The following is a 22593-nucleotide window of genomic DNA, read 5'->3' on the forward strand; positions in this document are numbered from 1 at the left end:
CCTTTTTGGATTTTTTGTTTTTTGTTTTTTGAGACAGGGTTTCACTATGTAGCCTTGGCTGTCCTGGACTCACTTTGTAGACCAGGCTGGCCTCAAACTCACAGCGATCTGCCTGCCTCTGCCTCCCAAGTGCTGGGATTAAAGGCATGCGCCGCCACCGCCCAGCTTTCTTTCACAACGCTTAAGTTAGTTAACAGCCTCCATTTTCCTGATTTTTTTTTAATAACTACAGAGGAATTCCATGGGCTGGTAAACTCTGCTATATATTGACCCTTCAGCTGCCCTTATACCAGCAGCTCTGGTGCCTGTAATTTTTTTCTTAGTTAAGGTCCATTGCTCTAGCCACACAGGCTTGTCAGTCAACCATTTTAAGGGTAGGGCTGTTGATATTTTCACAGTGCCCCCCCCTTATAAATTTGGAAATTCAATCCCCATTATGTCCTGCGTTTGGATAAATGGCACAGCCTGGGTTTATTTTTTATGTCATATACCAATACCTTCCCCAAGATCATATACCATTTCGCCCTTATTTCATTATGGGCTGTCTCTGAATTTTAGGACTGTGAACCTGAGTACTCCATCATTGTAAAAAGATCCATTCCACAAAAATTATGGCTATAGCAGCCTCGTAGACCTTAACTTTCCTTTTTGACCTTCCAGTCCAACACATTTAACCCAATGCACACTTTATTTTATCTGAGATAATTTTCCAATTCCTAGAAACTTGGGTATAAACCTTTTGAAGTGGCCATTCTGAATTCCAAGACCTTTGTGAAATGATAGTCACATCAGCCTCTGTATCTGCCAAACCTTCTATTTCAATATGATTTGCTTGCAATTTTAATTTTGGCTTCCAATCATTAACAACTGTTTGCCAGAACATATTTTCTAGTACTTCCAAGCCCTCCTGTTCTTTTCACTGACATGGCTTTACCTTTGATGTAGAGAAACAGTAGCAGCTGAGCAATTTATCATTTTACATAGGCCATAATTTTAATTTCTCCTTTGAAATTCCCATCTATAATTCCTGGAGGCAAAACAAATTCTTGGGAAGTCAGTCCCCCCTTCCCAAGATCATCCCTACTGTTCCTGGCAGCTCTTTATCATCCCTGGGGTTGTTGGCCAGCAGTCCTCAGGAACAAGGGAACAGAGGTGATGAACTGGGGATTCAGTGACAGATGAGCATGAAATGAAATAACCTTCCAGGATCTGCTGCAGGGAGGCAAGTCGATTTTATTCAGGGTAAAGGAGGGTCATATAGAACTCTGGGTCAGGGGTGGGGATTTCCAGGATGGGCGAATGTCATTGGCTGAAGCTCTAAGGCACTGAGATGCCTCATTTACATTGGGGAGACATTTCAGGAATCCCATGTGCTTGCTGAACAGGTTCTACTAGAAACTGGACCTGTAATTTCCCTAAGGGCTATGACATTCCTCAAGTAGAGGATGTGAGAATTTGGGCTCCCCAAATCAGGCAGAGAAGAGGGATCCCCACTAACAAAGAGAGTCCTCATTTCACTGAGCTCAGGGCTTTCCAGTAGTGGCAGACTGTGACCTTAGCAGCAGGGTTTCATGACAGTCCTGAAAATAAGTGATTATAAACTCCAGTAACTACTTTATAACATTGAATTTTGGGAGATAGAGTTAGATGTTAAATAGAGTGAGCCTAGAGTCATGCTTTCTGCAGTAGCATGTATTAGAAATCTCCAATTCTGAGTGAAGGTTTTTCAGTCTACGTGTCATTCCTTGGCTAAAAGAGCTCGTATTTTTTGCTGCAGGGCCTGGAGTTAGGCCCCCAAGGCTATTTCCTGACAGTAAGAAATTACCTTGAATATCTCTTTTGGACCTGTACTCATTGTTCCCTTGGTAAGCCTTGTCACATCGCCTGCAAACCCCTGAAGCCTAGGCCTTTTTTCTGGTTTATATTTAGAAAAACCATTGCCCTTAGAAATGCCTTGTTCACAATTTTGCAAATGACCAATTGTCCCACAGTTAAAGCACTGAGCATTTTGAGATCTGAGACATTTATCAGCTTGGTCACAAGTCTCTTTGTAAATGACCATATTTACTGCAATTGAAGCCCCAAGCATTTTGATATTGGACACCTCTAGCTATAGCTTGCCTGTGCTATTAGCCTGGTACACATTAGAACTAATATCAGTCGTATTCCTTATCCATGCATCCATAGGCACTACTCATGCCTCTAATGGTCTTAATAACTTTTTTTATGTTCAGCATTTGCGTTTTCAAATTCCAAGGTTTCCATCAACACCTGTCTTGTGTAAGAGTCAGAAATGGTTTTGTTCACAGGTGAAAAAAAACATTGTTTAAAAAAAAATCAGTGAAGCCTTCTCCAGAGCCTTAGATAATCTTTGTAAATGAGGTGGACCTTTTCCTGGGTTCTTCAACTTTGTCCCAAGCTCTTAAAGTCACTAAGCAGCATTGTTCTATACTAGCATTGTCAAATTGGATCCACTCTTGGATATCAGAGCATTGCCCGCCTCCTAGCACTCAATCTTCTACTACATTCATTCCCTTCCTCCTATTTCACTATTCAATATTCGTGGCTTTTTCACTCCACCATATTAACCCTTGCAACTGTGGGCTGGTCTCTAGTACAGCTATCACCAATCCCTTCTGATCTTGGAAATAATCCTATTTTGAGTAGCCCAGTTATTTAGAATTTGTTTCACATAAAGTAAGTGCCTTATATCTATCATCTCTATAGGTTGCCATCCTGTCTCATTATAATCTTGTTCTACAGCATTAGTGGCATATGCTGTGTACTACTGGGAAAGCTGATGGTGGTGATCTCATAACCCTGGGCCATCCCTCCTCCCACTCTGGCGAGGTTGGTTCAAGATTAGCCCTTTCTTTCAAAATGGACCTCTTCATCGGATTGTCCTCCCACTTCTTTAGCTTTTCTCTGACCCAGCTGCCTTCTGGCACAGTTTCTTTCCCTCTTTCCTCCTGTGGGAAACTCCTGCTCTCTTGAGCACTCCCTGGGACTAAGCCTATTGTTCTCTTTTTTCCAGTGCTCCTCCATTCCCAAGAGCTTCCATTTCCACCTGCAATGTCTCCAGCTGGACTGCCAACTCTACATCCCTTTCAGAAAAGAGAGAGTAGAGTAACCCCTTTTGTTTTCCATTTCACACATGTATCCCCTCCCTCTGGCCCCTCCATTTCCACTAGCAATTTTTCTAGCTGTTTAGATGGTTTCAAACTTTTTTTTGAAACAAAATATATAAAAAAGAAGAATAGAAAATCGCCTCTGGGAGCAAAGTGGGGAGTATCCCAGCAGGAGCAGCCACAAATGTTTTGTTGGCCTCTTGAAAAAACAATCTGTTCCTTTGTCCCCTGCCTTTTCCTCCTTGTCATTTGAAATCAAATTTCCCATTTTTATCTTTAACTTTTGAGCCCCACATTGAGGCACCACTTGTTGCTTGCCTTTGCTATATTGTGGTTTCTTCTTTTTTCCCACCTCCCCACACCTGATTTCACTCCCTATCACTAGATAGGGGAGAGAGAAGGGGGTGGCGGGGAATCCTTGAATCTGATTACTTCTTGTTTCTTACTTAAAGCATGACTACTAACAAACTGCAAACAAACCCCCTGAACAACCACCAACTACCAACCCCACCTCTCAGGGCTCTAGCACTTACATACCTTCTGAAAATTTCCCAGAATTCCAAATATCACACAACCTCAGAAACAATCTGTATCTAGTAAAACCATACCTCTGCTAGAGCAGGAGGCAAATCAGAGTCTGTTACTGTGGACAGTCCAAAGCAGCCTTACAGCCCCACACCTGGGATTAAAATGAAAACATACTCTTTTAATATTAATATGGTATTTTTTAAAGAACCCAGAATTCTAGAATTGTCACTACACATACACATTTTAAAGAAACTGGAGAGGTGGTGAGAGATGGGCTGTACAGAGGACTTGGGTTCAGTTTCCAGCGCCATTTGGTGGCTTAAAACAAGGGACCCTACATACTCACCTCACCTCTGTGCCTCTAGGCACTCACATGGTTTGCACACAGCTAAGAAGACAAAGCACTCATACACATAAAGTAATATAAACAAATAAGAGCAGTTTCAGCAGACACCTCAACAGAAAACATGACAAGATGGCAAGCCTAAGATGCTGCATTCCGTACATCATTAATACGTCGCAAAAAACCAAAGAATGTCTACAATACAATTACTGAAATTATTATTAAATACCGACATTACCAAATGCCAGCAAAGATGCGGAGCAGTGGAAACATGCTTTCAGGGCTGGTGGGAATGTAAGTACAGCCAAGTAGATAAACAATTTGGCAGTTTCCTTAAAAAACTAAACATTCAGAGGCTATAGATTTAGCTCCATAAGCACTGGCTGCTCTTCCAGGTCTGAGTTTAATTCCCAGTACCCATATTGGGTGGCTTACAACGTCTGTAATTCCACTCCAGGGAATCCAAAGCCTTCTGGTCTCTAGGAGCTCCTGCACCCCATTGCATATAGTCACGGGTGAACACACATATATGTAGATGAAAATACATCTTAGACGTGAAGTCAGTGTGATGGCTTAGCAGCTAAAACTAGTCATCATCAAGCCTGAGGCCCTGAGTTCCATCCCGGTGTTCACACAGTGGATGAAAGAATCGCCTTCTGGAAATTGTCTTCTGACTTCCATGTTTGTGCCATGGCAGCACACACTCCCTAAAAAAAACTAATAAATAAATACAATTTTTAAAAAACTAATAATTCTCCTTGATAATTTACCAAATAACTTGAAATTGCTACTATACAGAAACTTATAAGTGGATGTTTCTGTAAGTTCCATTTAAAATTGCACAAATTGGAAACAATCAAGATGTCCTTCAGTAGATGACTGGAAATGTAACATCCAAATAGTGGGCTGGGCATGGTGGCTCACGCCTTTAATCCCAGCACTCGGGAGGCAGAGGCAAGTGGATCGCTGTGAGTTCAAGGTCAGCCTGGTCTACAAAGTGAGTCCAGAATAGCCAAGGCTACACAGAGAAACCCTGTCTCGAAAAACCAAAAAAAAAAAAAAAAAAAATCCAAATAGTGGGATGTTATTCACAGATGAGCTATCAAGCTACAGAAAGCCGCATAAGGACTCCCTGGTAACATGGCAGACTAGAGCTGATACTGTGTGAGCCAGTGAAGAGGAGAATCAAAGTAAGGAAACATACCATTTAAGACTGAGTGTTCCAAGGTCCCTCACTCTCTGTACATTGTCCAGCTGTGGGTCTATATCTGTTCCCATCTGCAGCAGGAAGAAGCTTCTCTAATGATGGTTGAGTGAGATACTGATCAATGTACAAAACATTCCATCCAACAAAAATAACATATACATGGAACCTTCTCAAAAACACACCATTTTCTAGCCCACAAGTCAGATCTTAACAAATACAAAGGAAGTCATCTCTTGCACCTTTCCAGATCAGTGTAATAAACTAGAAATCAGTAACAAGAAAAACTATCGAAACGACACAAAGACATGAATACTGAATCTCTTAAATAACAGTAGCTCACTGAAGAAATCATATAAGAAATCTTGAAGTTCTTAGAAAAGCATTAAAAAGAAAGCATAATTGCCAGAATCTTTGAGATATAGCTAAAACAGTTTTTTTTTTAACATTTTAAGATTTTATTTGTTTGTTTAACAGTGTTGGGTCTTGTGCATACTAGGCAAGCACTTGACCAGTGAATCAAACTATAAGACCAAGCTAAGGCAATTCTAAGAGGAAAGTTATCACTCTGTGTGGTTTTACCTTGCAAAAGTAGATCTCAGTGAGATGGCTCAGCTGATAAAGGGACCTGCCAGCAAGTCTTATGAACCCACGTTCAATCCTCAGAACTTATATAGAGGAAAGAGTAAACAAACTGCTACCAGTTTTCTGTCATGGTGCGTGTTCTCATATAGAAGAAGAAGAAGAAGAAATAAAAAGAAAAAAAATGAATGTAGTTTCAAACTTTAAAAATCATATCTTAAATAAATGACCTATCTACATGTATATCTTTGTACGTCACGACACTAGAAAGGGAACCGTAAAGGGGGAGGAAAAGATCTTACTGGAGGAGGGTATATAAAGGGTAATTGAATATTAAATACATGTAATAATAGGAAAGGGAAGCAGAAAGGGGGACTCACAGAAGGCAGCAGGAGAAAGGGAACTAGTTGAGGTGGGGAAGGGAGATGAGAGGCTAATGAGGGAGGGGAATGAATAACAACAGCATAATGAAGGTGTATGAAGATGCCGTGATGAAGCCCAACTCTGTCGGCTAGCCCAAAACAGTAACTTAAAAAATAAAGTTCAAATCAAAGGCAAAAAGAAAACAAGGTACTTCTGGCAGTGGTGACATCTTTTTTTTTTATTTTTTTAACTAGACTTATGATACTAGACATGAATTTCCTCCTCTTTTTTTTTTTTTTTTTTACATTTATTTATTATTTATTACTTATACAGTATTCAGCCTGTATGTGTGCTTCCATGCCGGAAGAGGACACCAGATCTCATTATAGATGGTTGTGAGCTACCAGGTGGATGCTGGGGATTGAACCCAGGACCTTTGGAAGAACAACCAGTGCTCTTAACCTCTGAGCCATCTCTCCAGCCCCAGTGGTGACATCCCTCTACCAGGGACCTGTCTGTGCTGAGTGCAAAGGGGAAAACAGCCAGTGTACTGGAGGGAAGGAAACTAAACAGTGATGTAAACAACAGTGAAGATGGGGAACTTGGCAGCCAAACTAATGAGGCTTTGGGGGTCCAGTCGTTAATGTGAGTGTGAATATGTCCTTGTATAGACCAAAGAAGCTGGGACATTTAGGTTACAGAAAGATTAAAGAAAATAAGAAAGCTAGGAAATGAGGTATCATTTGCAGACTGTTCAAAAATCTCTCTCATGCAAAGTTAGTAGTGATTTTCTGAGCTTATTTCAGAATATTTTGTGTTGCCATAGTTATTTGAAAATGTCAGGTAAAAACTACACAAGTTATTTCCAATGGAAGAACCTAAAGTATGTATTAGTAAATGAGAGAAGTCGGTGTGAAGGGCCAGATTCTTCTCTGTTCAAATTACATAGCACGCAGGAAATCATCACACTGTGCACATAAGAGTTGCAGTGGTTTCCAGAACTTTGGGGACGAAATAGTAAAAACATGTAGACAATCAGAGTGTTTTACTGGACATAAAACTATTCTGCGTGACACTTGGAGAACAGATTTATTAGGGCTGGAGGGATGGCTCAACAATCAAGGGCATGTGATGCCCCTTGCAGGACTCAGGTTCAGGTCCCAGCACCCACATGGCAGTTTACAACTGTCCATAATAACCCTAGTTCCAGGGGCTCCAGTGCTCTCTTCTGGTCTCCAAGGGTACAGTTACACACATACATACATACACAATACACACACACACACACGAATGCAGGCAAAATACACATAAAATGAAAATATTTTTAAAATAACGGTTATATTATGTGTCTGTCCAAACCTAACCAATGTACACCGCTAACCATGAGCTGGTTGATATGGGTGAAAGTAGGTATCACTGAAAGCAACAGAGGCTTTCTTGCCTGAGGTGAAGATAAATTGTGCCAGCGTCTGAGGTGATCAATCACTACCAAAGCTACTCCAAGCCAGTATCTTTCCAGACCTTTGTCTTCCAAACTTGAAGGGTAAGCTTTAGAAAGGAGTTGTGCTAAGGTGATGTGAGAGAAAAAAAAAGGTAAGTTTAAGAGAAAGAAAGCAAACAGAGTTCCTAGATAGATTGTCTCAGGATTAATGAGCCATTTATGGATTTATTATTCACTTATTTATTTATTTATTTTGATTGAGGGGATGTAGTAAGAATTTTGGAATTTTTGTTTCTTTAAAAATCATAGAACTAGCCAGGCAGTGATGGTGCACACCTTTAATCCCAGCACTCCAGAGGCAGAGACAGATGATCTCTGTGAGTTCAAGGCCAACCTGGTCTGCATAGTGAGTTCCAGGACAGCCAGAGCTACATAGTGAAGCCCTGTCTCAGAAAACAATAACAACAAAAAGAAAAAACCACAAAAATATTATAAGAATGTGTTTTCATTTTAATTCCAGGTATGGGAATATAGAGCTGCATAGCAGCAGCTGACTGATTTTCCTGGGGCTCCAGCAGAGGTGTGATTTTGCCAGCTGGAGATGGCTGTGCGATTACATGACATTTGGAATTCTGGACTTTTAGAGGGTATATAAATGCTAGACCCTTGAGAGGCATGGTTGGTTGTTGTTGGTCAAGGTTTGCTAAGTAGTCATATGCAAAGAAGAAAGACTAGAACAATTTGTGGTGCAATTGATTGCTTATAAAAGTGAGATGTGCCTTGACAATACTGTGTTTCAGTAATACAAATTAAGTTGTTGTTTTATTTCATTTCTGTATAGCTGGAATACAATAAAAATCAAAGTGACAGCACAGTGTCTACAGTGAAGAGTCAGGTGACTGACGTAAAAAATATTATGTTGAAAAACATGGACACAGTTTTAAAAAGAGAGACAGAAACAGTGAGTGTCATCACTGAAGGAGCAGATGACCTCCAGGCAACTGTAAGTAATTTGCATGCCCGCTGACCTCCAGGAAGGAAAAACACAATGTTGCTACCCTGAAAACAGCTTCCTCTAGGCAAAGACACACAAGGCTATTGGGAGATAATACTTTGTAACCAAACAGAAAGAAAAGGGAGTGCAATAGAAACATTAAAGAATAATTTCAGGGCTGCAAGCTGCCTCACAGGCAAAAGGTACTTGCTACAAAGTCGAGTTCCACCTTCACAATAAAAAGAGTGGAGGAAAAAATGCAAGTCCAGCAAACCTGTCCTAACTCCTACATTGGCCCTGTGGCCTGTAGGCACACACACATACATGCATGCACACAAGATAAGTAACCTGTAAAAAAGAATAACTAGATAGTAAATGACATGCAAGGATTATTATTCACTATTAGGTGATGCTTTATTTCCGGTTTTAAAAGTCATTTAGAAAGATCAAACTAAAATGTTGATGGCTGAAATTATATAATGTGTGAGTGTTTGCACCAGGATGCCAGACGAAAAGGAAAGCAGAGCGGGTTGGAGATGAAGCAAAACTGATCCCACTGCTAACTGCTCACACTGTGCTGAGTACATAGGGGCTCATCTTGTCGTTCTGTTGACTTTTGCATGTCTCCTAAATTTTAATACTTTGGGAACTAATGTGTGGACAGCTTCCATCCAGTATTTTTTACACACTGAGTTCTGTTAGTTAATGCCAGTTTTTTTCCCCTTCATCTATTTTTTAATTAATTTTTAAAGATTTATTTATTACGTATATAGTATTCTGCCTGCATGTACTCCTGAGCACCAGATCTCAGTATAGATTATTGTGAGCCACCATGTGGTTGATGGAAATTGAACTCAGGACCTTTGGAAAAGTAGCCAGTGCTCTTAACATCTGAGCCATCTCTCCAACTTTAAATTCTCTAGTTAATTTTTTTTTTTTTTTTTTGGGTTGGTTTGATTTTGGTGTTTGGTTTGGTTTGGTTTGGTTTTTTCAAGACAGGGTTTCTCTGTGTAGCCTTGGCTGTCCTTGACTTGCTTATAGACCAAGCTGTCCTCCAACTCACCTGCCTCTGCCTCCCCGAGTGCTGGGATTACAGACATGTGCCACCGTACCCAGTTCCATCCATTTTTTTCCAGATTAGAATTTTTTTAACTTGTATTTATTGGTTGGGGGTGGGGGTGGGCATGTGAAGTCCACAGATGTGTGTGGTTGTCAGAGGACAACTTCCTGAGCCAGTTCTCTCCTTCCACCACATGAATTCCAGGAACTTGCCACCAAATGCCTTTCCTCAGCTGAGCATGCTGGGATCTCCTCTTTGGCCACAGGGACAGCCACACCTAGCCTCTCAGTCGGTTGTTGTTGTTATTGTTGCTTTGTATTGTTTTTTGGGTTTTGTTTTCATCCCTGGCTGCTTTCACACTAAAATGACAGCTTGAGTAGTCACAACAGAGGCCATGTGGCTTGGTCCTTCCTCAGGACACATTTACATAGCCCCACACTCCATTTCAAGTGCTTTTACTGCACTTGAGAGTTTGTAACCACAATGAAGATGTGAGCCTGCCTTTATCTAGGTCTTGCTCATGCATTTGGATGGCAACTTTCCCAACCCTTGCCCAGGGAGCCGTGGGTCTGTTTTGTGCTCCCACAGTTTTGAACTGTGACACAAAATTGAACTCTGTAGTCAGGCTCGTCGGCAAGCACTTTTACCCAGTAAAGCCATCTAGTAGGCTCCAATGTGTTTTTATTTTATACTAATGAAATCTAACTTACCTATTCTTCTACAACCTGGTTTTGTAGTTCCACCTTTTTTCTGAAATATCCATTTTCTCTCTTATAGCACATCATTACTTCTTTAAAGCACTATTATCTTGGCCTTTGTCATTTTAATAAACATTAATGTTGACTCTTTTTAAGTAGCTTACAAAGAATTATGTTTTACTACAGCATTTGTCAAACCAAACTTGTTTCTATTGGTATTCCTCACTCCCTCCACCCCAAGAGCCTCCTTCCACCTTTGTGTCACCCCTCATCTTTTGCTGTTCCCCATTCTGAGTTTTTTGTATTGTGAGCAATATTGCATTAAGTACAATGTCTCAAAAAAATGAATAAAAAAAAACAAATTAATCAGTAAAATATTAGTGAGAATACATTTAAATATGTACATAAATTATGTTTACATACAAGTTTATAATAATGTCACATTATTATAATAAAATATACCTAGAACCAAAGTTAAAACATAATAAAGATGAAATAAAATGTTAAATAAATTTTAAGAAAAAACTTTACTCACAGAAAAATAATGTATTTATTGATAATGTGGTTAATATTACAGCAAATTAAATATTGCTATTTTTTCACATCTAAGTAAGCAGATAGCATACTCAGATTACAGGCACGTGTGTATACATTCTCATTGAATTGTCTGTGTCTACACTTTTCCTAGTTTAAATTAGCCAGGAACTAGAAAGGAATGACAGTATCTGAAATATTCATTTCATCCCTAATGGAATGAATATTGAAAGAAATACTTCCCAGTTGGCTATTGATTTTACATTCAGATTTTGGTCCAATCCATTAACCACTTTATTATAGTTCCTCTGTACTCCTATTCACTTGCTAGAAATTTTACCCCAAACAGTGGTAAATGTTATCCAATGCCTTTTCTACATTGATAATTATTTTTCTTCTTTAATCTAATATGATAAAATACTGTTTGGATTCAATGTGTCTGGTTGGATGTCTTGTAAGAGTCAACATTTTGTAATTTTGTGGTTATTGTCTCCAAAGACTACTTCTAACCATTTATACAAACTATTTATAAAATAGCATGTGGCATACATATTTCCATATTATTTGGTGTGCGCTGTGCCTGTTAGAAGTTCTATTTTTTTCTTCCTAACTGTGATTGTAACTAGAAGCATATGGCTTGGACAGGAGGCCTACACATTTGATCATATCTCTACCACAGGGTTTCTCTGTGTAGCCTTGGCTGTCCTGGACTCACTTTGTAGACCAGGCTGACCTTGAACTCAATCTGCCTGCCTCTGCCTCCCAAGTGCTGGGATTAAAGGCGTGCCCCACCACGCCCAGCTTTAGAATTTTCTATTAATGTATCATTTGTATGTGGGTGTGCACATTTGTGCACTTGTGCACATGAAGAAGCCACCAACTGTGTTTCTCTGTCACTCTCTTCCTATTCCTTTGAGGCAGGGTCTCTCTCTGAACCTGGGGCTCACTTCTTCTCAGCTGTGCTGGAGCCAGTAAGCCCCATGATCCTACCCCCACCCCAACCCCTCAGAGCTGGAGCACGTGGGGTGTACTGGACATGGGTGGTGGAGTTCTCATGACTGCAGTGCAGCAAATGCTCCTAAGCACTGAATCATCTCTCCAGCCTCCAAAATATTATTCTCAAATGAAGATAAAATGCACTTAGTATAATATTAGCAGATGAAGTGTGTCGCTAAAGACAATACATTTACAGTATCATATGCCCATCACTTCTGTGTAGTTCTGGAACATTTTCACCTCCCCTGAAAAGAAGTCTCACCACTTGGTCACTCCCCAGCCTTCTGTCTCCATGGCGTACACATTCCATGTATCCTAAACCATATACTAACTTTTGTAGTTGTATTTTCACTTTAGTGTTGTGGGCTTGAACTTTTATCTAGATTGAAGGATGAATAATTTCTTTACTACTTTTTTCTTACTGAAAAATATTCTATTATCTTAACATTCCAAGCACTCCAATTTGTTTATCCATTGATGAAACTGATGTGCGTTTGGGGACTCTGTATGTGCTGTTTTGTTTGGTGGTGCTGCACCCAACTCCAAGCCCTTGCACATGCTCGGCAAGCACTTCAGCACTGCATTATACTTGCTGTTCTGTGTGGCTCAGGCTGGCCTCCTGCTCAACATTCCTCCTGTCTCAGCCTCCCAGTTGCTGGGTTATAATCGCATGACATTGTATCCTCTGTTGTGAATAGCAAAACTACGAAGTTCACGTAAGGCTTGTCTTTTTTTGTTTTTTCTTTCTTTCTTTTTTTTTTTTTTTTTTTTTAGTTTTTTTTTTTAATTAATTTATTCAGATTACAACTCAATTGTTCTCCCATCACTTGTATCCTCCTGTTCCTCCCTCCCTCCCATCCCCACCCTATTACCCTCCCCTAGGTCCATGCCCAAGGGGGATCTCCTCCCCCACTTTATGGTCACAGGCTATCAAGTCTCATCTTGGTAGCCTGCCTATTTTTTCTCCAAGTGCCACCAAGGGAGATCATCAAATATGGGGCACCAGAGTTCATGTTTGAGTTAGTCCCTGTTCTCTACATAACTGTGGAGAATGTCCTGTCCGTTGGGTAGATCTGAGTAGAAGCAGAAAGACTCACATGGTATATACTCACTTATAATTGGACAGTAGCCCAAAAGGCATGTCCCATGAAAGTCTTCACTTACCAGGAGATTGGGATAGATGTGAGAACATCCTACTGGGACTCTAGGTAAGAGAAATATAGGATATGGGGAAATAGAAGGACCCAGAGGGTCCTAGAAACCTACAAGAAGAACATTGTAATGGGTGGATCAGGGCCCAGGGGGGTCTGCTCAAACTATTGCACTAATCAAGGACAATACAAGCAGTAAACATCGAACCCCTACTCTGATCTAGCCAATGGACAGGCTTGTTCTTAACACATTTACTGTGCATGTGTGCCTGCGTGCCTGCATGCTCCTTCTATTGTATGGGGTCTGGGGATTCTTGTCAGCAACCGCTCTGCATGATGGAAAGGACCCATACCATGGTCGGGAACCATCAGAGGCTAGGTAGGTCTTGACATCTGCACCAAAGGAAACCTAAAAGAAATATGGAAATGTTTCAAGTAGACGATTGCAAATGAAAAGCCTGATGTGCATGTGTGCATGTGTGCGTGTGTGTGCGTGTGTACGTGTGTACGTATACATGGTTACCTGAAGGAACCAAACCACTTGAAGTCAGCCACTTGACATGATCATTGAGGGCAGCGCTGCTGGTGAGAAATGGTTGGATCCTGAATACAACTATAACGTGTTTAGCGGGGTTAGAACTGCTGAAATACTGAAGGGGAGGGAGAAAGCAAGCCGAGGAGAACTCAGTGCTTTGGACCTTGTGAACAGAAGGCATGGAGACACCATCCTCCTCTGAGTCAGAGCAGCAAGCACCACTCCTAGCCTCCAGCTCTTCTTCTTATGTTTATGGTCTTTCAAATGCAGCCATATGGTTACGTTTATTATTTTATCTGGCATTTCTGGGTGATATTACTTGGCAAGATTACAGGAATACTTAGTCCACTATATCAATGGAGCTGTGTGCTTAGTAGATGATTCTCTATCCTATAGCAAAAGAGGAGACACCTTAATCTCAGAAAACAATGGCAGAAAAAGCATTTTTTCCAAGGATTTTATTTCGCTTCACTGCCTTACCTTACAGATCCCACCTTCATGTGCACTTACACCTTCACTGCAGGAAAAAGTCGCCTCTTTTTTAAGCAAGTTTAATAGAAGCAGTTCAGAAAAATGGAGACTTTTATTGTAGTGGCTGTTTAAAGACAGGACCTCACTACAGAGCCACCTGACTCTGCCCTCACACTCCTGCTTCAACTTCCATGGGTAGGGATTACAAGCATGCGCATCCTGTGAGCCAAAAGATGAAACTGGCCTGCCATGCTTTACGGCACCTCCTGGAGAGCAGACACTGCTCACTGAGTTCTGCTTTGCTGCCTGTACTAGCTTTGTCTCTTTTTCATTTTGTCTTTCTGTAAAGATTCCATTGAATGCTCTTTAAAGAAAAGACTTCAGGGGCCGGAGAGACGGCTGAGCATCTGAGAGCAGTTGTGGCTCTTGCAGAGGATCCAGGTTTGGTTTCCAGCACCCACAAGGTGGCTCACAACCACCTATAACTTCAGTTCCAGGGAATCCAACCCCTCTTATGACCTCCAAGGCCTCTAGGTATACCAAACAAGCAAAGTGCTCGTACACACAAATAAAATGGGAGAAAAAAATCCTTTTACATGCAGATATTTTTGATAGGGTCTTGTTGTATGGCCCTAACTGACTTGGAACTCTATTTGTAGAACCAGGTTGGTCTTGAACTCATGGAACTCCACCTGCTGCTGACTCCTGAGTGCTACTACTAAAGGCACTTAGCACCACTTCCAACTATTTGTAAAAAGCAGATTTTCTACATGTCTTGTGACTGCACATGTGCATGCATGCACACCTGCAAGTGCACATGTGAGAGCAGGGGCCATTGAGAAGCCAGAGGTAGAGCCCACAGGTCTTCTCCATTACCTTCCACCTTATTTTCTTGAGACAAGGCCTCTCAGTGAACCAAGAGCTTACTCTTTGGTTGGACTATCTGGTCAGCAAGCTCTAAGGAACAGCTTGTCTCCATGCCCCCCAGGGCTATGGGTAAAGATAAAAGCTACCACACCCTGCTGTTGTGTGGGTGCTAGCAATCTGAACTCAGATCCTCTTGTTTGCTAAACAGTCATCTTATCACTGAGCCATCCCCTAGTGTCCATATTTTATTTATTTTTAATGAAAAGTAGGTCAATAAGTGGTCAGTTTTCCTAAAAATAAATATAGATCATACATTTTTAGCAGGTTACATGTAAACCTTCAGGTATTCCCTCAAATATGAATTCCAATGTAAAATAGGTAAAACAAATACTTTAAACATGCATAAACCACTAGGATGAAAAATAAGAGTAAGTGGAAATCAACAGCACTTTTAGGACCAAATAAATGCACGAGTAGTTACTGACCTCAGTAATGGAGAGCAAGTTGAACCATAGATTTTTACCAGCATCCCTGGCTTCTCTGTGCTAGAAGCTGGTCACATTCCCCCTAGTTGTGGCAATTCAAAAATGTTTCTAGAAATTGTCAAATGTTTCCTAGAGGGCAAAAATTGCCTTCCAGTTGAGAAATCCTATTTTATATATGAGGAATATGGCATCATACAAAACAAGTAAAAATACCTCTGAGAAATAAAGTCAAGACTGAGAAAGTCAAGACTACACAAAACATTTAACAAAACTGAAGGTCCCGCCCTCTGAGAGCCCAAGGCTGTGAAAGGGCCCGCCAGGCTGCCTTTATTGTACATGTTGTAGAGCCTGAGATTCAAACCATATATAGTCATTCTACAGATTACAAATTACCAGTAGGGCAATGGTGGTGCACGCCTTTAATTGCAGCACTCAGGAGGCAGAGGGAGGTGGATTGCTGTGAGTTCAAAGCCAGCTGGGAGAACTAGTTACAGAGCAGTCAGGGCTACACAGAAAAACCTCATCTTGGGGAGGGGCATGGAGGAGAAAAAAAAGGAAATAAGGAAAAAAGCAAGGAAAGAAGGAAAAAAGAAAAGAGAAAGAAGTGAACAAAAGAAAAAAAGAAAATTACCTAAAAGAATGCAGAGTCCGGGAAGCAGAGACAGGCAGATCGCTGTGAGTTCGAGGCCAGCCTGGTCTACAAAGTGAGTCCAGGATGGCCAAGGCTACACAGAGAAACCCTGTCTTGGGGGAAAAAAAAAAAAAAAAAAAAAAAAAGAATGCAGAGTCTGGCTATATCTTCCATTTTTTTTTTTCCAAGACAGGGTTTCTCTGTGTAGCCTTGGCTGTCTTGGACTCGTTTTATAGGCCAGGCTGACCTCAAACTCACAGCAGTCCACCTGCCTCTGCCTCCTGAGTGCTGGGATTAAAGGCGTGCGCCACCACCGCCTGGTCCAATAAATTCTAAAAAGTATATTCTGAAAAGTATATTAGTCACCTGGCTTCTTCATAGCAGATGCTTAGAAATAGCCAACAATCTCTTGGGCACATAAGCCTGGGCTCTTTTTCATAATTGTTCTTACATTAGAAATATGAGGCTGTGGCTGGAGAGATGGCTCAGTGGTTAAGAGTATTTGTTGCTCTTGTAGAGAAACTGGGCTTGATTACCAGCACCTACATGGAGGCTCAAAACCATATGGAACTCCAGTTCTAGGGCATCCGCCACCTTCTTTCTGACCTCTGGGGGCCTGCAGGCATACATGTTGTGAACATATGTACATGTAGGCAAACATGCAAGGCATAAAATAAATCTAAAAATTTAAGCATACATAACTAAGGAACCCTGTAAAGTGAGGGATGGAGAGATGGCTCAGAGGTTAAGAACACCAGCTGTTCTTCAAAAAAAGACCCTGGTTCAATTCTTAGCGCCCACATGGCAGCTTTCAGCCAGTTCCAGGGATCCAATGCCCTCTTCTGGCCTTCACAGACACTGCGCTTACATGGGACACAGATATGTAGGCAAAACACCCTACATATTAAATAAACTTAAATAAATATATATTTAACATGCCACATGTGTATGATAATGCACTAAGCATAATTCACATCTGTATTTGTATATCTCTGTGGCCACATTACCTGACAGAAACCAGGAAGAAAATGTTTGGTTTTGGCTCAGAGCTTTTGAGGGTCTCAGTTCAGGAATGAATTGTGGAGCAGTTCAGCACAGGTGCTGTGGGCCAGCAGACTGGGAACGAGAGCCAGCAATGGAGGCTGGACATAATCTCTGAAGTCTCACCTCTAACAAGCTTTCAATGGCTAATGACACCTCCAAAAGACACCCCAGTTCTTCCAGCTCGCACCCCTAACTGGGGAACAGCATGGGTGTGTAGGGACACTACAGATTCAAACTCTAACATTATGGTGTTATGAAAATTGCTAGTAAAAGACGAAATTCTCATAAGGCAGTCATCTTAGATGTGCTATGTTCGCTCAGTTAATCAGTACAGCCTGGGCACCAGGTGGGGGGTGCACATCTGTAATCCCAGCATTGGAAAGGCAGAGGCAGGCAGATCTCTTGTGAGGTTTGAGGCCAGCCTGGTCTACAAAGTAAGTCCAGGATAGCCTGGTCTACACAGAGAAACTTTGTCTCTCTTTTAAATATTTACTTTTATTTCACATGTATTGCATGTATGTCTGTGTGAAGGTGTAGGCTTAGAGTCAGCTGTGAGCTCCCATGTAGAACTGGGAATTGAACTCTGATCCTCTTGAAGAGCAGCCAGGGCTCTTTTTTTTGTTTGTTTGTTTGTTTTTGTTTTGTTTTGTTTTTCGAGACAGGGTTTCCCTGTGTAGCCTTGGCTGTCCTGGACATGCTTGCTTTGTAGACCAGGCTGGCCTTGAATTCACAGCGTTCTGCCTGCCTCTGCCTCCTGAGTGCTGGGATTAAAGATGTGAGCCACCACCGCCCGGCTCAGCCGGTGCTCTTAACCACAGAGTCATCTCTCCAGCCTCAAACCTTGCTTCAAAAACTAAAATAATAAATAATAAATAAACAAATCACTACAGACCTTCAAGGCACTTCACAGTAGATATGATTGTCCCCATTTAAATTGTCATTAATTCAATAAATATTTAGTTTACTGTATGTCATGCATTATCCCACACTGAGAAAATAAAATGCAGCAAAATAGGCAAGAATGCATGCCGTAGAGCTTTCTCTTATTTAGCATCATATGACATTTACTGACTGATTAACTAGAAAATAATTGAGAACTAGCTCAGCAGTTAACAGTGCTTGCAGCTCTTCCAGAGGACCCAAGTTTGGTTCCCATACACCTGTAACTTGAGCTCCATCCAGGGAACCCAATGCCACACTCAATCAAATAAATCTTTCAAAAGCATTGAGAGCGGGCTGGAAAGGTGGCTCAGCAGCTAAGAGCTGCTAATGCCCTCTTCTGGAGTGCAGGTGTACATGCAGGCAGAGCACTGTATATGTAATAATAAATAAATAAATTTTAAAAAAAGAATTGAGAGACTACACAGAGAAACTCTGTCTTGAAAAACAAAAAACAAGAATTGAAAGCAAGGTGTCTAGAACAGAAATGTGATCAAATTTAAATTGGATTATAACATAATTCAGTAAACCACAAAGAAAATGAAGATGAGAAAACATGTTCAAGGTCCCAACAGTGGGGAAGTCACAGCTCCGCACAGGCGCCTGGACTCATGGTGCTTCCCTTTACCAGTCTACTGGGTCCTACTGACTGCTTTTGGAACTGGCTAAAAACTAAACTAAATCTATTCTTTCAGATGTTTTCTTGAGTATTTGAGTGTGCCGTTGAGTTCAGACATGGACAGAAAATTCTAAGTTTGTGTTTATTTTTATTTCAGGATGAAGAATTTGAAAACAAAAGGAAGATCCCCAAGAGGATATGGTGGAAATGCTTCAAGATTGTAATTACCACCCTTGCAATTCCCCTGTCAATCATTATCATTCTTTTAAGTACACACATAATACCCACCTGACCAATAAAGTATTACATGGAATTACAGAGTTCTGCCCAGTAACTATGAGTTCACTTAGTGGTAGAGACTGAGGAAAGGATGGACCAGTTCCTGACCTTTTGGCATCTCCTGACTCCTTCCGGTTTCTGTATCTCTATGTCCCTAGCACTGCTTTGCTACTGTTGCCCTTCCCCCTTGGCCTCCCTCAGCAGGAAGACCAAGTAATACATGCACCTGTAACCCTAGCACTCAGGAGGCTCAGGTGGGCCGATCCCAGCTCAAGGCTAGCTCGTCTACACACCAAGTCCAGGCCAGCCAATCTAGACCAAGAGCCTAGCTCAAAACAAGGGCAAACAGCACGGTGACTTGTGCCTGTAATCCCAGCACTGAAGGGATGACACTGTAATCCCAAAACTGAAATGGCTCAAGGCTACCCTAAACTGCAGTGTTTTCCAGGGTAAACCTGAGCTTGCTTACAGTGTGAGAACTTGTTCAAAAGTAGAATTTTTAAAAAGCACAAACCCTCGGATTACACTACTGAAGCTCAACTCAACTGTGCCACATGGTGACCTAGGTGTCTCACGACACATTACACCATGTCCTGATCTTCACCTGGCAGCTGATACTGACAGAATATTCATGTTTCCTACAGAGTAAATGTCATCTAAGTCTTATCTACTAATAGTGGGTTACTAAATTAATGCCATTAACTACTGATCATCATACTGAAACCCACAATTAACCATAAAAGGCCCTTAGAAATGAGGATTTTTAATATGGGCATACAGTCTCATCTTCCATAGAGTTTCATTTGAAATGAAAATTCAAACCATTGTGTTTTATGGGAGGCAATTCCTTATATAAGGATCAAGAAACTACTAAGCCTTATTCTGTGTTACAGGTCACAGGCCTTGCCCTATCTTACCACCCCGAGCGTGCTTTGTTGTTGCTTAAAGTGCAACTCATCTGTCAACTTCAAATCACAAGGATGCTGACAATCAGAGCACCCAGCTCTACTCTCCAGTTCTGAGCAAGGGGCATCAGTGGTGTCCTCCAAAGAGGATTAATGTCTTTTTCCTGTGACCTTTGCTCACAGTGTGGCTGTCTATGTATGCATGTGCCACTATGTCTGTCTATGGAGGTCAAGGGATAGCTTTATGAGAGCTAGTTCCCTCCTCCCACCATGCACACTCCAAGGACTGAGCTCAGGTCAACAAAGTTGGCAGCAAGCACCTTTCCCAGCTGAGCCATCTCACCAATTCAAGATCTTAAAAGTTATCAAAAGAATTTAATTTCGTGCATCTAAGTGCAGCTCTTAGAAGGCTGAGGAAGACTTATTTTAGGTCAGCCTAGGCTACATAGTGAGTTCCATGCCAGCCAGGGCTACATAAACACAAAAAATAAAACCATGAAAAATGAATAAAGGAAAAAAGAAAAATAGAAAAGTATTTAGTCCTAGAACTTAGGAGGTGGAGGCAGGCAACCTCTGAGCCTGAGGCCCACCTGGTCTACACAGTGAGTTCTAGGCCAGCTAGGGCTACATAAAGACAAAAAAGTAAAATTAAAAGACCAATTAAGATAACATAGCAACCAACAGGGAACTAGACCAGTTGATGCTTTAAAGAACTGTGATAATGGGGCCAGAGAGATGGCTCAGCGGTTAAAGAACACTGGCTGCTCTTCCAGAGGAACTGAGTTCAATTCTTGGCAACCACATGGTGGCTCATAACCATCTATAATGTGATCTAATACCCTCTTCTGGCCTGCTGGGGTACATACATATAGAGCCCTCATATACATAAAATAGGTTTTTTAAAGGACTGTGGTAATGACCAGTTGGCTGACATTTCCAACAGCCACCTTGCTTGTTTATCCCTCCACTCCATTCACAATATGTAATCCTTGATAGCTCACACAGGGAAGTATGCTGCACCTCAATACTGTCTCTCATACAACATACTAATGGCCTGGGGTGTGGTACATCACCTAACTCTACTGTGACACTAACAAAAACCCTTTAAGCGTATTAGCATAAGGTAAAGATTATAGGTCACTGGTAGGCACATAAAGGCCACCACGTTTTTATTTTAGTTATTTCCTGAATCAAGCATTCATTGGCATATAGTCACAAGACCCATTTGACTTATGAGTTTGTATGACCTCTTAATTGTGGGTCAGATAGGACAATCAGTAGTTTGTTGCCAGACACATTGTTTTTAGCTGAAAGAATATGAATAGTAAGGAAAATTGTCACATATCTCATTGACACTATTTTTGAAACCATACAAAATTTCCTAATAGCTTAGTGGTTTATACTTCTGTAAATAAAAGATGTATTGTTTGTTTTGTTTTTTGAGACAAGGTTTCTCTCTTTTAGCCTTGGCTGATCTGGACTCACTTTGTAGACCAGGCTGGCCTCAAAGTCACAGAGATCCACCTGTCTCTGCTTCCCAAGTGCTGGGATTACAGGTGTGTGTCACCGCGTTCAGCTAAACATGTGAATTCTAATAGTACACATTGGCATAATTATTACTAGATAGTTAGGCATCATCTAACCTAGTTTTCTTATTACATATTAGAAAGCCAAGAATGAAAAGCCTCTTTAGGAAATGGGTAGGAGTTAGGAATCAAACCAAGGATCGTGCGCCACAAGGCAAATACTATCCCTGAGCTACAGCCCCAGCCTTGAAATTTGAGTTTTTTAAGCTCATCTCCATTAAGCATCATGATAAAAGCACGTTATCACCCTGATTCCAGACAGGAGGAGTCTCAATACTTCATTTCCTACACAATCAAGCAGAGTTTAAGGGTTTCTCAAGACAAAAATGAATGTGTGCATTGAAGAAAACTGCCTGGAGGAAAGAGCATTGCTTAGAAATGGCTCACAGCCTGGTGTTTGTACTCAGGCTGCCAGCAGAACCTTAGCAGGAAGACGTGTGAGGGCCTCACAGGCCTTCCTCATCTAGGTTCCTCCAACTGGCTGGCTCGCTGCTCTGCACCAAGCAGCTTGGAAGCATTACCACATAGAACTCAAGACAAAACAGATTTTTTTTTAATCCTTAATTAAGGGAAGTAGGAAAAATGACATCAACATGTTCAAGCAGCATCTACATAAGTAGCATACTGCACAGCAGAGAATAAATTCAAGCAATGACCAAGACAAGCACAAGTCCCTACATGTCATGAATTACAAAGGAGTTGAGACTTAGATCCTACAAGTCCCATGTGTATCAACAGTCAGAAGCAGCCCAGTCAGCAGTGACACAGTGTGCTGGTAACTAGACTCAATCTTGCCAACAACTGTGAAATAATTTCACTGTTCACCCAAGATGACTGAAGGCCAAGCTGTCAGAGGCCTTTGGATTATTACGAGAGGAAGCCAATGACTGAACGCTGCTGGAGGTATAGTCTGTCTCATGGAACACAGTCATGCATGCAGTTGTTCAGTTGCCAACACAGCCCAATTTCTTGGTTCTCTTTATTGCTGATTCCCTAGGGTGCTTTTCTTCACCCCCCTAGTGCTCTCTCAGGCTGAAGACTCTGAATACCAACTTCTCAACTCCCAGTTACTACAGCTACTTGGATATGCAAGCACCTCAAATTTTAGATTCCCTAACTCAACTGTATTTTCCTTTCTTCACAAGCTTAACTTGACTATTTCTAGTTTCAGTACATGGAATTTCAACTACCTAGTAATCTGAAACCATAA

General features: G+C 41.3%; 1 protein-coding gene across 1 annotated transcript in view; it reads left to right on the forward strand.

The window, feature by feature from the left end:
* Nucleotides 1-18932, forward strand: part of LOC127210968 (uncharacterized) — a 37344-nt gene extending 18412 nt beyond the window's left edge. The window contains exons 5-6 of the mRNA XM_051170764.1: nucleotides 8431-8592; nucleotides 18771-18932. Of these exons, the coding sequence (XP_051026721.1) occupies nucleotides 8431-8592; nucleotides 18771-18905 (297 nt within the window). The 3' untranslated portion in view covers nucleotides 18906-18932. The remainder of the gene's footprint in view (nucleotides 1-8430; nucleotides 8593-18770) is intronic.
* The last annotated feature ends 3661 nt before the right edge of the window (nucleotides 18933-22593 follow it).

This window comes from Acomys russatus, chromosome 28 (genome assembly GCF_903995435.1).
Source record: "Acomys russatus chromosome 28, mAcoRus1.1, whole genome shotgun sequence".
Lineage (NCBI taxonomy): Eukaryota > Metazoa > Chordata > Mammalia > Rodentia > Muridae > Acomys > Acomys russatus.